This window comes from Saccopteryx leptura, chromosome 13 (genome assembly GCF_036850995.1).
Source record: "Saccopteryx leptura isolate mSacLep1 chromosome 13, mSacLep1_pri_phased_curated, whole genome shotgun sequence".
Lineage (NCBI taxonomy): Eukaryota > Metazoa > Chordata > Mammalia > Chiroptera > Emballonuridae > Saccopteryx > Saccopteryx leptura.
In genome coordinates, this window is record NC_089515.1 from 30,286,264 (window position 1) to 30,299,745 (window position 13,482).

At 47.0% G+C, this 13,482-nt stretch overlaps 1 protein-coding gene across 2 annotated transcripts in view; it reads left to right on the forward strand.

Moving 5' to 3' along the window:
- Positions 1-11,789, forward strand: part of ARHGAP19 (Rho GTPase activating protein 19) — an 83,472-nt gene extending 71,683 nt beyond the window's left edge. Inside the window, exons 10-12 of one of the 2 annotated variants that reach the window (XM_066355587.1) lie at positions 21-125; positions 985-1,063; positions 7,602-11,789. In XM_066355587.1, the coding sequence (XP_066211684.1) occupies positions 21-125; positions 985-1,063; positions 7,602-7,612 (195 nt within the window). In that variant the 3' untranslated portion in view covers positions 7,613-11,789. The remainder of the gene's footprint in view (positions 1-20; positions 126-984; positions 1,064-7,601) is intronic. The other variant, XM_066355586.1, reaches the window with a different exon arrangement.
- The last annotated feature ends 1,693 nt before the right edge of the window (positions 11,790-13,482 follow it).

Sequence of the window (13,482 nt, forward strand, 5' to 3'; positions counted from 1 at the left end):
ATTTTCTCTTCCTAAATCAGCGGAAGGTCCTGGGAAATCAGATGATGTCAGAAAAGAAGAACAAGGCCCCGACTCCGGAATCTCCAGCCATTGGGGAATTAAAAAGCAAAGAAAACATGAACTTAGTAAGATATTGTTCTTTGTATGTACTTTCTCTTTGTATGTGTTCATCTATAGAAAGGAGGAATATTGATACACTGACATCTGTTTTACTGTGTTTCTCTGGACCATTCAACCATGCCTTTTTCTTTTTTTTTTTTCTTCTTTTTTTGTGATAGAGACAGAGAGGGACAGACAGGAAGAGAGAGAAATGAGAAGCATCAGTTTTTTGTTGTGTCACCTTAGCTGTTCATTGATTGCTTTCTCGTATGTGCCTTGACCAGGGGCCTACAGCAGAGCGAGTGACCTTGCTTGAGCCAGCGACCTTGGGCTCAAGCTGGTGAGCGTTGCTCAAACCAGATGAGCCCGTGCTCAAGCTGGCAACCTCGAGGTTTCGAACTTGGGTCCTCCGCATCCCAGTCCAACACTCTATTCACTGTGCCTCTACCTGGTCATGCTGCCCTTTTCTTAATCATTTCATCCTTGGTGACTCTCATCTTTCTATAGGTTTTCATTGATTCATTCAACAGACACATTTTGAGTTCAAGGAAGATATAGCCAGTCATAAGCAGAGAAGACAATACAGTGAAATAGCTCCTGAACACCGTGCGGGGGGAGCGCTGATTACTGGGAGACTGCACAGCGTGGGTAGCATTGAGCCAGGCTACCTGGCACTGCATTGCCTGTGGAGGGGTCCTTGGCATCCCCAGGCATGCTTGCTTCATTAAGCCAGCAAGAAAGCCATTTAAGATTAAGTAGATATAAATATGTCAGTAGAATTCTTCATATCGAAACTGAACCAGTAAATAATTTCTCTGTTAGTCAAGTTTGTTTGGTAGAATGACACTAGAATTTATAAGCCCCCATAAAATTTTCTTGTTACAGTTCTTTTCTGGCTCCCCAGCTGCCCTGATGACACCAACAAGATTGAAGTGGTCTGAGGGGAAGAAAGAGGGGAAAAAAGGTACTAATTCTATATTCTTATTGAATGTGGTTCCTTTCTGCACCTCGTCAGTCAGTAGCACTTTTCGAATTCCCACTTGTCAGAAATGTAAAAATTACAAGGCTGGGTCCTTGCCCTTGAGTTCACTTAGCAGATGGTTACTGAGCATCTCCTCAGCCCTCTCCCAGGTGAGCGGGGTAGAGCCGTGAACACAGACCCACCTGGTCTCTGTGTTCTTGGACAGATGGAACACGTGAAAGATATCTTCAGAGTATTTGTTAAGCAAATTAAAAACAAGTGTTAACTAATTTTTGAAACCAAGTGCGGAAGTTCTGAGAATATGCTCAGTGAACATGAAGTAGCTCTGCTCCCTTCTGTTGTAGACTTCAGCTTTATCAGCGAAGCCTTCCAGATAAACAGCTCGTTCTGAAGGACCCTGGAAAACATACACAAGATGTTTTTGAGGCTTAGAACAGAGAGGATCATTTAGTGCTGGGACTGCTGACTGCCCAGGGTCTTCTGATAAAAGTCAGGGGCTGCTGTGCTCTCCTCTGAAGAAGCCATGCGTTCCCCGGGGAGACCAGGGCTTTGTATAAGAGTTAGACCTGATTTCAGTCATCATTCCTCTGGCCTGGGAAACCATTCATTCTCTCTGAGGCCAAGTTTCCTCCTCTGAAAATGAGGATATAGTTACATCTACTTTAGCGATTTCTTTTTTTTTTTTTTTTTTTGTATTTTTCTGAAGCTGGAAACGGGGAGAGACAGTCAGACAGACTCCCGCATGCGCCCTATCAGGATCCACCTGGCACGCCCACCAGGGGCGATGCTCTGCCCCTCCGGGGCGTCGCTCCGCCTCGACCAGAGCCACTCTAGCGCCTGGGGCAGAGGCCAAGGAGCCATTCCCAGCGCCCGGGCCATCTTTGCTCCAATGGAGCCTTGGCTGCGGGAGGGGAAGAGAGAGACAGAGAGGAAGGAGGGGGGAGTGGGTGGAGAAGCAAATGGGCGCTTCTCCTATGTGCCCTGGCCGGGAACCGAACCCGGGTCCCCCACACGCCAGGCCGACGCTCTACCGCTGAGCCAACCGGCCAGGGCCTTTAGCGATTTCTTATGAGGCTCAAGTGAAGTAATGTTTTGGAAGCACATTGTGATTATTGTTACAAAAGAAAACTGGATGGGACTTGGTCTTGTTTGATTAGGCTTGTGTGGCAGCTGGAGTGATCTCTGGTTTGCCATGCTCATTACACCGATGAGGCATGAGTATAAGTACTCTTTCATCAGCTATGGGGAGAAAAGAAAAGCCTAGTCATTATGGATAAATCTTTATACTTTTCTAAAAAATTAGATTTCAGCATAATCTCCTTATTTATCCTTGAATGAATGATTGGATTCTTTTCTTCCACCTTCTTCTGACTTCTAAGATGGGCTGTTTGAGGCAGGTTTGGTGTTTGAGTTATGTGTGTCTAAGTAGTTCTGTCTATATACCTGTAAGTCAAAACCATGCAAATGGTATTTTTGAAGAATACGTTGTGGTTTTTTTATTAGTTACATCTTTTTTTGCTTTAACTTTTGAAGAGTCAAGAAATAGTTAGGTCTTTCTATCTTGACAACTCTGCTTTTGGAAGAAAGGCATTTAAAAATAAGCCAGTTTAATATAATTTACCAAAAAGTTTTAGAGCAGGGTTGCTTGACCTCTTAACTGTGGACTTCATAAATTTCTAATAAAGTTCTTGGTATTACTGGTATAATTTTATGTGTAGGCGCATATGTGCATTTTTCTGGAGGAGAAAAAATACACATATTTTTATTAGATTCTCAGAAATGTTAGTGATTCAGAAAAGCGGAGGCCCACGGATAATGACGACCTTCCAGTGGATTAGGCAATGGCATTTTCATTTTACTTTCTGCCTGGTCACTTGCGGTATCTTGAAATGCCTTCCTTGGCTGTCATGTTGTTCTCCTCCTTCCTCTTCAATTCTCTCCCATCTCTGCGGCAGCTTACTGTTGTCTGCCTCCCCCTCCTCCTCTTTGTGTTTTTCAGTGCTTAAGTTCCCTGCTCATCTCTGCTATTGCCCCCCGCCCCCCACCGGCATCTTTGTCTGCTTCAGCATCCCAGTTCTGTTCTCTGGGTGATAACTGTGTCCAGGCTTGCATCTCCAGATAGGAGCTCTTCAGTCTCCAAGCCCACAGATTTCATTGCATCACCTGTATTTTTTTTTTAATTTTTATTTTATTTATTTATTTATTTATTTATTTATTAATTTATTACAGAGAGGGATAGACAGGGACAGACAGACAGGAACGAGAGAGATGAGAAGCATCAATCATTAGTTTTTCATTGCGCGTTGCAACACCTTAGTTGTTCATTGATTGCTTTCTCATATGTGCCTTGACCGCGGGCCTTCAGCAGACCGAGTAACCCCTTGCTGGAGCCAGCGACCTTGGGTTCAAGCTGGTGGGCTTTTGCTCAAACCAGATGAGCCCGCGCTCAAGCTGGCGACCTTGGGGTCTCGAACCCGGGTCCTCTGCATCCCAGTCCGACACTCTATCCACTGCGCCACCGCCTGGTCAGGCGCATCACCTGTATTTTTTATACAATGAGTACAACCCTTTTTTTTAAAGATTTTATTTATTGATTTTAGAGAGGAGGAGAGAGAGAAAGGCAGGAGGAAGGAGCGGGAAGCATCAACACATAGTTGCTTCTCATATGTGCCTTGACCAGGCAAGCCTGGAGCTTCAAACCAGCGACTTCAGCATTCCAGGATAAGGCAGCCTTATCCACTGTGCCACCACAGGTCAGGCGCGACCGTGGATCTTTTTGATGGTGATTTTAGAAAAGGAACAAGTATTTTTTGAAGAAGATAATGCAATTTAGCATTAATAGTACTCCAAAAAGACATTTATTTAACACAGGGTTTCTTAACCTGGCACTATTGACATTTGGGGTCAGGTAAGTCTTTGTTGTGGGGCTGCCCTGTGCATTGCACAATGTTTAGCAGCACCCTGGTCACTACTCACTAGATGCCAGTAGCACCCTTCCCCTAGTTGTGACAGCAGAAATGCCTCCAGACATTGCCAGATGTCCCTTGGCAAGAGGGGGCACAAAATCACCCCCAGGTGAGAGCTGCTGAATTAGCACCTGCTTCTTAAAACAATTTCTATTGATTGATTTTTAGAGACAGAGGAAAGGAGGCAGGGAGAAAGACAGACAGAAACAAAAACATCAGTCTGCTCCCGCATGTGCCCTGACGAGGGCTCAAACCCACAACACTTGCGTATCGAGACAACGCTCTAATCAACCGAGTTATCTGGCCAGGGTGCACCTACTTATTTTTTTTAATTTATTTTTTGGGGGAATGATCCTGCTCAAAACAAGTTGCTGGTCTGGTGGGTCATAGAGTTGATTTAGGGTGACAGTTTAATTAACAAAGAGATAAAAGGTCTCCTCCTTAAACCTGGAAACCAATGTGTTGGGTTCTTAAGCTATTCTTTTTTTTTTTTTTTTTTCTGAAGCTGGAAATGGGGAGAGACAGTCAGACAGACTCCCGCATGCGCCCGACCAGGATCCACCCGGCATGCCCACCAGGGGTGACGCTCTGCCAACCGGGGGCGATGCTCTGCCCCTCCGGGGTGTCGCTCTGCTGCGACCAGAGCCACTCTAGCGCCTGGGGCAGAGGCCAAGGAGCCATCCCCAGCGCCCGGGCCATCTTTGCTCCAATGGAGCCTTGGCTGCGGGAGGGGAAGAGAGAGACAGGGAGGAAGGGGGGGGTGTGGAGAAGCAAATGGGCGCTTCTCCTATGTGCCCTGGCCGGGAATCGAACCCTGGTCCCCTGCATGCCAGGCCGACGCTCTACCGCTGAGCCAACTGGCCAGGGCCTCTTAAGCTATTCTTACAAGTCACTACCAAAGGCCTTCGTGTTTACTTAATCTAGGCCTCTGGTATTTAGGTCATAAAGTGTGTGTATATGTGTGCATACAAGCACAGGTATGTACTTACTAATGGGCATTAATTTCAGCAATGAGAATCTTACTCATTCTTCAAAGCCCAGCCTAAATGCCCCCTCCCCCCGAAACCTTTTTTTTTCTTTGAAACCTTTTTTTTTTAAGAGATTAGAAAAAAATTCTTTCTTTTTAGTGAGAGAGGAAGAGGGAGAGAGAGAGAGCCAGGAATGTTGATCTGTTCTTGTATGTGCCCTGACTGGGAGTTGAAACGGCAGCCTCTGTGCTCCGGGACGAAGCTGTCTGGCCAGGGCTTAGGATTTTATTGATTGATTTTAATGGGGTGGGGAGCAAGAAGTATCAACTCATAGTTGCTTTACTTCAGTCATTCATTGCTTTTCATATGTGCCTTGGCCGGGCAAGCCCAGGACTTCAGACTGGCGACCTCAGCGTTCCAGGTTGATGCCTTAGCCACTGTGCCGCCAGAGGTCAGGCTGCAACCTTTTATAGCTAATCCAGCCAGATACCCTTTTCCCTTTGAACTCTTCCTGATGCTACTAAAATGCTTATTTCACATGTATTGTGTTATCTGTAACTAGTTTTTCTTATGGAAAAAAAGGCCAGACTTAAGAATACACTTGTGGGTCCTGACCAGGCAGTGGCGCAGTGGATAGAGCATCGGACTGGGATGCAGAGGACCCAGGTTTGAAATCCTGAGGTCGCCAGCTTGAGTACAGGGTCATCTGGCTTGAGCATGGGCTCATCCAGCTTGAGCACAGGGTTGCTGGCTTGAGTGTGGGATTATAGACATGACCCCATGGTCGCTGGCTTGAGCCCAGAGATTGCTGGCTTGAGCAAGGGGTCACTTGCTCTTGCTCTGTTGTAGTCCCCCGGTCAAGGCACATATGAGAAAGCAATCAACAACTAAGATGCCACAATGAAGAACTGATGCTTCTCATCCTTTCTATCTGTCTGTCCTCCCTGTCTCTGTCTCTGCCACAAAAAAGAAAAAAAAATACACTGTGGGGGTGGCTAGTTGTCCTGGCGTGGTTGTAGATCAGGGCACATACTAACAGGCAGTGAGGGCACAACTACACGGAATAGCCAAGTGGTGCAAGTTGATGCCTCTTTCTCTCTGTCTCAAATCAATGTGCAAAAAAAAGAATAGTACTTGTGGCCTCCTGTCATTTGTTCTCTTTCCATAATGACAGTGCCTTGCATCTAGTATGCAGTTAGTAAACATTTGGTGGTGAAAGTGGTAGTGATGGTGTTTTGTACGGGTCTTGGCCTGTCAGTAACTTATGTTGTGAAATGTTGTGTATGGACTGACCCTTGTAGGGTTTTTTTAATTGTAGTTTTGGTTATGATTGTAAGATGCTCTTCAGCAGTGACCATCAGAAAACTTTGGGGATAAAAAAGTTTATTACTTACAAGATCTGGAAATTACCCAGCACACCTGGGCCCTATAGCGAGGTCACAGGCGGAGAGAGAGAGCGAGAGAAGCACATGGGCCTGGGGTTCTGCTTCTATTGGGGTGGAGGTGTGGGCTGGGGTTTCACAGGCTCACTTTTTTTAAGCGAGAGAGACAGGAAGGGAGAGAGATGAGAAGCATCAATTTGTAGTTGCTGCACTTTAGTTGTTCATTGATTGCTTCTCTTATGTACCTTGACCAGGGGGTGGGGTGGGAGGCTCAAGCTGAGCCAATGGCCCTTTGCTCAAACCAGTGATCCTGGGCTTCAGGCCAGCGACCATGGGATCATGTCTGTGATCCCATGCCCAAGCTGGTGAGCCTGCACTCAAGCTGGTGACCTCAGGGTTTCCAACCTGGGCCTCAGCATCCCAGGTCAGTGCTCTATCCACTGTGCTACAACTTGATCAGATCACAGGTTCACTCTTTATTGGCAAATTTAAAACATGGGGGAATTTAAAGTGTAGGAAGAAAAAAATAGTTACCCTAATGGTCAGTTACTGAAATCAACCAAGATCTTTATAACAGGAACTTCAGTGGAGGAGGCAGCCTGGATCTTTATCTATTGGTGTGGCTGGCCGTGTGTTTCTTCAGTCTTTGAAGCTGGATGCTTTTTGACAATTAAAAAGCTTAAGTTAGGCACGTGCATTACAGAAAGACAAACACGGCCAGGGCCAGCTTCCCTGCTCAGTAGCTTTGTAACTCTGGGGCTGGGCGAAACAGTGAGGGAATTAAGCAGGACAGAGTGGTAGTTGCAGAGTAGCCACAGAGCTGCAGAGTGCAGCATGGGAACTATATAGTTAATAATGTCAAGGTAACTGGGCATGGGGCCAGGTGGGTGCTTGGGCAGCAGGGGGCCACACTGTAGAGTTTGTGCTTTTCCGGCTACTTGGCTGTACATCTGAAACTGGTGTGGAATGGTATGGAATGTAAACTGTGTTTGAGAAAAAAGATGATGTAATGCACTGAGATTAATTAGAGCAAGAGGACAAAGTGAGGTTTACTTGGTAAAAACTCATCAATTTTCCATTAAATTTTTTAATTCTCAGTTTGTAGAAAATATTAAGCGTAGATTCTCTACCTTATAGGTGGGATGTTTGCAAAAAAGAAATATTTCTGAACATGCTTAATGCTCTTCTCTCTCTTTCAACCTAGGATTCCTCTGAAGGATCCGGAGCACTGTGTGCACCCAGAATTCTCTCTGTTGTGGGCCAGGTGTCATTCCTGCTCACGGAGAAGCTTGGACTTGCAGCTTGCTTGCTGCGTTTTGAATTGTGAAAATTAATCCTATGACTCGACTGATACCTCTAACCCCACTCACTGGATGATTTCCGCAGACTGCCTTCTGAAGCAGTGCTAGCAGCTCTCTCTCTTTTTAAATATGATGGGGAAACCACTACCCGGCCAGCGGCTTACCCAGCACCGTAAACGGGCCCCACCAGCAGGCGCAAGCGCTTGGTCCACGTATTTGTTTAGGCAAATTCTGTTTTTTACAAATATGAGATTTGTGCTCAACTGCCTGTGGTTTTCTTTCTTTAACTTTTTTTTTTTTTTAAGTACTGTCAGTCCTAGTGGACTGATGTTATTTTTAACTGATATTTTGGACTTTTCTCTGTTTTGGTAGTATTGGATATTTTCGTTGTTATTTCTTGTTTATTTCTTGTTTGTGTATTGTTTAAAGCTGTTTTTTGTATATGTAATTTAAATGGGCTCTAAGCCAGATGTCTTTCCCCCTTTAGCTTTGGGGAAGCTCTTGATCTCGTGAGGCTGTATTCCTCAATACCTTGTTTACGGCCAAGGAATTTATAGCTTTCCTGGAAATTTTTCATTATTTCTTAGTCCTGAGATTGCAGGGTATCTGGCCTACAGTATTGAAAAAGGAAACTTCAGAATGATACCATATTTTAACAAATGTTAATTATTAAATTGTATCCCTCTCTGCCTCCCTCTCCCCCTTTTCTCTCCCTCCTCTTCCTCTTTCTTCAGTGATGCCAAGTAATCGAGATTGCTGGGCACGCCCTCTCCTTTCGGTTTCCTCTCGCCTGAAACATCGCTGGTGCCCAGGCGGTGCCAGCGTTTCTGTGCCCGATCACTGTGAGTCCCGGAAGGTCTCTGACTGCTTCCTAGAGGCTTGCTGAAGTATCTGTGTCCCGGTGGCTCTGGAGTATGACTGGGCTGGGGCTGGCTTTACGTCCAGGGTGACTGCTGAGGGGTGGGATTACACTGCATCCTTCTAAGGGATCAGGTGTGCTAGACTGTCTTCTGAGAGCAGCCGCAGTCTGGAAGCAAGTGAGCAGCAGCCTCTGCAGGGCTGGGAGGGTTTAAAGGAGAGGAGTTCTCAGTCGGAAGTGGTGTGGCTCATCACCAACGTTCTCAGAGCTGCACAGGCCCCTCCTTGTCCTAACGGGCACAGGAGGAGTTTGGTGATGGGGCAGGAGCTTGAGCTCCGACTGGGTTGAGATGTCCACATGTGTTCGAGGTGAGCAACGGCATGGCTTTGACCCCGTGTAAATGGGCCCGGGGGAAGGCTCCGATTGTGCCTGCTCTGAGAAGCCGTGTAGATACCCACTGCCCCGAGAGCAGCCCGGCCCGTGGGAAGGCTCCGTTTGTGCTGCTCTGAGAAGCCGTGTAGATACCCACCGCCCCGAGAGCAGCCCGGGCCGCGGGAAGGCCCCGTTGGTGCCTGCTCTGAGAAGCCCGGTAGATACCCACTGCCCCGAGAGCAGCCCGGGCCGCGGGAAGGCCCCGTTTGTGCCTGCTCTGAGAAGCCGGGTAGATACCCACCGCCCCGAGAGCAGCTCGGGCTGCGGGAAGGCCCCCGTTGGTGCTGCTCTGAGAAGCCGGGTAGATACCCACCGCCCCGAGAGCAGCTCGGGCCGCGGGAAGGCCCCGTTGGTGCTGCTCTGAGAAGCCGGGTAGCCATTCTCAGCCCTGTGCTGGAGCCGAGTCAGGCCTCCGCGGGGAAGCAGTTGCCCAGCAAAGTGTGGTTGCCTGTTTTTAAACTGTTGACAATGCTGCAGTATTGCTGGATGAGAGATGGCCCTGGAGCAGAGTGGTTGTGTGTCCAGGCGTCATCCTCTTTCCATACTCAACTGTCTCTTTTGCTGCTGTAACAGCATTACTGAAGAAAGACAAGAAAATTTGGCTTTCCAGTTTAATAGATGGTGAACAATGGATGGTTAGGAGTTTAAAACAGATTAGCAGCCTCTCTCTCTAGAGCAGTTTTGTCATTCTTAAAAGTACTTATTAACAAGTTCATTTGTGGAGGTTTCCATTGGGCTTTTTTCCTTATTGAGAAAAAATAAAATTCTTTGCACCATCAGTGAACTCAAACAGAAACCCCTTTTGGTAGGCGAGACTGCGTTAGTCTTCTCCCTGCATGCCGTACTTTATTCATCTAACGACTTCGCGCCGGTGTGGTGTGGTCTGTCACTCACGGTCTGGCTTCAGACAGAGGAGTAGAGCAGTGACCTGATACCTCCTTGTCATCAAGTTTGTTCTGTGGATGGAACTGAGGGAGGGACCTGAGGTTTAGGAGCCTGTCTTTGGTTGTATGGAATCGATAGTGTTTTGGGCCTAGGGTGGTGACAGAGATGTCTGTCACACGCACATGCTTCCCTTGGGCAGTTCATGTCTGTATTTGAGTGTGTGTGTTTCACTTAAGTTATTTATTAAATATGCTTTCCCTTGCTTTAAGGGTATGAGAGGTCATTTTTTTTTTAATAGAAGCTGTGATCCACTTGAAATCCAAATTTGAGAAACAAATAGCATAACCTTCTGCCTTGTAATGTAAAACTGTTCTAATCCTGTGGAATCGTACGGAGAAGTCTGAGACAAACCTTTTCATTTGCCGAAGAAGGGTACTGTCTCCCTTCTGTACTGGTGGGCGGGGTATTTTTGAGCCAGTATTTACAATTTTTTAAATCTATAAGATTTTTTTTTAAATGTTGTGTTTACTTTTCATGTTGGAACAATCTCTTTGGAAATGCCCCTCCATCTGGCTTGTAGGATGGCATCTCTCTCAGGGGTCAGTTGCGATGGGTTTTGCTGTGGTGTTGGTACGGGGCAGTGTTTTCAGGCCAGGGGCTCAAGCTCAAAACGCAGACCTCCTCATTGATTCAGATCTGTGTGGGTAAATCAGTGAGAACCAGAGGCATTGGAGTTTCTTTCCTTTTAAAATGTTGGGCTTTTGCATTGGGACCAGTGAATCTGGTTTGAAAAATTCCATCACAGCAGAGATACTGATTATACCTGAGCGGCCAACGTATTAAAGGGAGCTGATACTTCAACCCCAGCTGGTCCACCTTCAACCACAGCTGATTCTTGACCCTGAATGTCCTTCCAGAGCCAGTCAGCGATGACGGGCCACCCTTGGGGCATGGAGTCGTGCAGGGCTATTGACTGCGGTGACCAGTGAGTGTTCAGAGGTGGTTGGAAGCCAGTTGATCCCGGAATGCCAAAGCGGTGCCATGCTTTCCTCCTGAATAGCCGGGTTTCTGTTTAGCTTCCCTTACAGGAGCCTCTGTTAGGACATGATTTAAAATACTGCCTTTTGGGAGAACCTGTGGTCGGGGCTGGGCCCGCAGGACTAGCTGTGTGGCCATGCATACCTGGGAAAAGCCGTCTGTGGGAACGACTTCTCTAGGCTCTGCTTCCTTTGTACAGGGCCTCATACAGATGCTTGAGGCCGATGGCTCTCATTCCCGGAGTCTTTTCTAAGTAGAAGGCCTTTCCCCGGGAGAGAGCCTGCCCTCCTCCACCCTGAAGTCTTCGTGCCGAAGACTTCAGTCCCAAACCTGGATACCAGCATTTGGCTGAATTGCCCTAGATTTGGGGGGGGGGGGGGGATTTGGGTTCCTAAGATGCACAGCTTTTCACAGCAGTAGTAATTAACCTAATCTAAAACTGCTGTAAAACCTGGCTTTCCTAGACAACTAATGCTGACATCTTTCCACCGTGGAGAGTTGATGGAGGGGCTAGTGAGGAGGTAGGGTACATAATAGCCGGAGTGCTTGTGTTACCATGGAAACCGGAGTGTGTGAGGCCACAGTGATGCTAAAGAGCCATTGAGCAATCCCCTAGACATGTTTAGGGACCAGCAGAACCTGTTGGGGAAACTCCTGCCCGGGTCCTTTGTCATGGCAAGGGTTGCCTTTGCTCTATCCCTGAGCGCTCAACAGGAAAAGCAAGGTTTTATCACTGTCGCCATTTTTTCCCATTCTTGTTTGAATATATATCCCATATATATATATGTGTGTATGTAACTGTAAAGAAATAATCATATGCATTGTCTTTCTTTTATATTCATGTAGAATTCTGAAATTAAATGTCTTTTATTTCATATCCATAGGCTTTGACTGGTTTCTTTTTTTTTTTTTTACAGGGACAGAGAGAGATTGTCAGAGAGAGGGATAGATAGGGACAGACAGACAGGAACGGAGAGAGATGAGAAGCATCAATCATCAGTTTTTCGTTGCAACACCTTAGTTGTTCATTGATTGCTTTCTCATATGTGCCTTGACTGCGGGCCTTCAGCAGACCGAGTAACCCCTTGCTTGAGCCAGCGACCTTGGGTCCAAGCTGATGAGCTTTTTGCTCAAGCCAAATGAGCCCACGCTCAAGCTGGCGACCTTGGGGTCTCAAACCCAGGTCCTTAGCATCCCAGTCCAACGCTCTATCCACTGCACCACCACCTGGTCAGGCTTGACTGGTTTCTTAATTTGCATTTTGACTGACAGATTATTTCAAAGAGAAATTGCTTGCCTTTTTTACCCCCCCCCCCATTTTATTGAGGTGTTAGTGACACAGAGGTTGCCTCTTGTTCTGAGGTATATGAAACCCCTAAGAAAAGCGCCTGTTTGGCTTGCTCTCCGGTGGGGAGTGCGGAGGGGACCCTTTGGCTGACGGTGTGGGATGGAGCCTCCAGGAAGTCTGAGCTTTCTGATTTCCCATGGCTGGGTTTAGAATACTTTGCACAGATTTTCTTTTCTCACATAATCTTTATTTCCTCATTTAAAAATAAGTGATATTTACAGAACAGTAAAAAGCAAATGGCATTTTCATCTAGAACAGAAGTTGTAGTGTTCAGACAACTCTGGCTGACATGTTATTTCTGCCACGTATTATGTCTGTCCCCTTATCTGTAAGGGGCGTGGGGACAGGGGTGTCTAGTCTCAATAATTCCATGCTCTCAGACGTGAGGGCTTAGCACAAAAGGTTTTAATTCGGGGTCTGTGGTTGTACTTCAGGATATCATTTGTAAAATTTTGTGTACATTTGACTTTTCTAAGGGAGAGATTTTAAAGCTTCCACCTGAATCCCAGAGGCGTCCTTGACCACTGAACTACTGAGAACCACGAGCCTTGCACAGCTCCTGGCAGGTGGCAAGTGTTCGTCAAATGTTAATTCTCTCTCTGCCAAGGATGGATTTTATGACCAGCAGGTTATTGACGCTGACGTTGTCATTTTTGATGACAAAGGAGTTACTTAAATCGGAGTAGGGAAAAAAGCTCTGCGGCTGCCTCTACTCCATCACCCCAATCCTCTCCTCCTGCCGCGTGAGCTGCCTACGAGTGTGCAGGGCTGTCTGTCCCTTGGTCCTCATCCCCCAAAGACCAACTTGCATTACTTACTGTAAAGACAGGAGCCAGGTTCCTTGAAAGCGAAGCATGCAGATTCTCTCCTTGACACAACCAGGGAAACTGGGTAATGCAGGAGGAGGAAAGGAAAAGGAGAGGGACAGGCGTCATTTTGATAAATAGCTGGGAGGAGGATCAAAATGTCTACTGCAGTGCTGAGCACTGCCTCAGAGAGGAACGAAGAAGCCGGCATGCAGAGAGAAAGGCTGGGGAACGGAGACCTGCAGAGAGTTCTCCTTGGTCTCCCCTTCCTCCCCGGCCAGTGCCATGGCCTCTGTCTCCTGGGGTGGGCTGCCCGCTCTTTGCTCTGACCTACATTCCTGAATTAGACACATATGGGAATGGGAATGGTGAAGAAGTCTGAACCCCGTTTGAGGGGGTTATGGTGTGTGGCTATC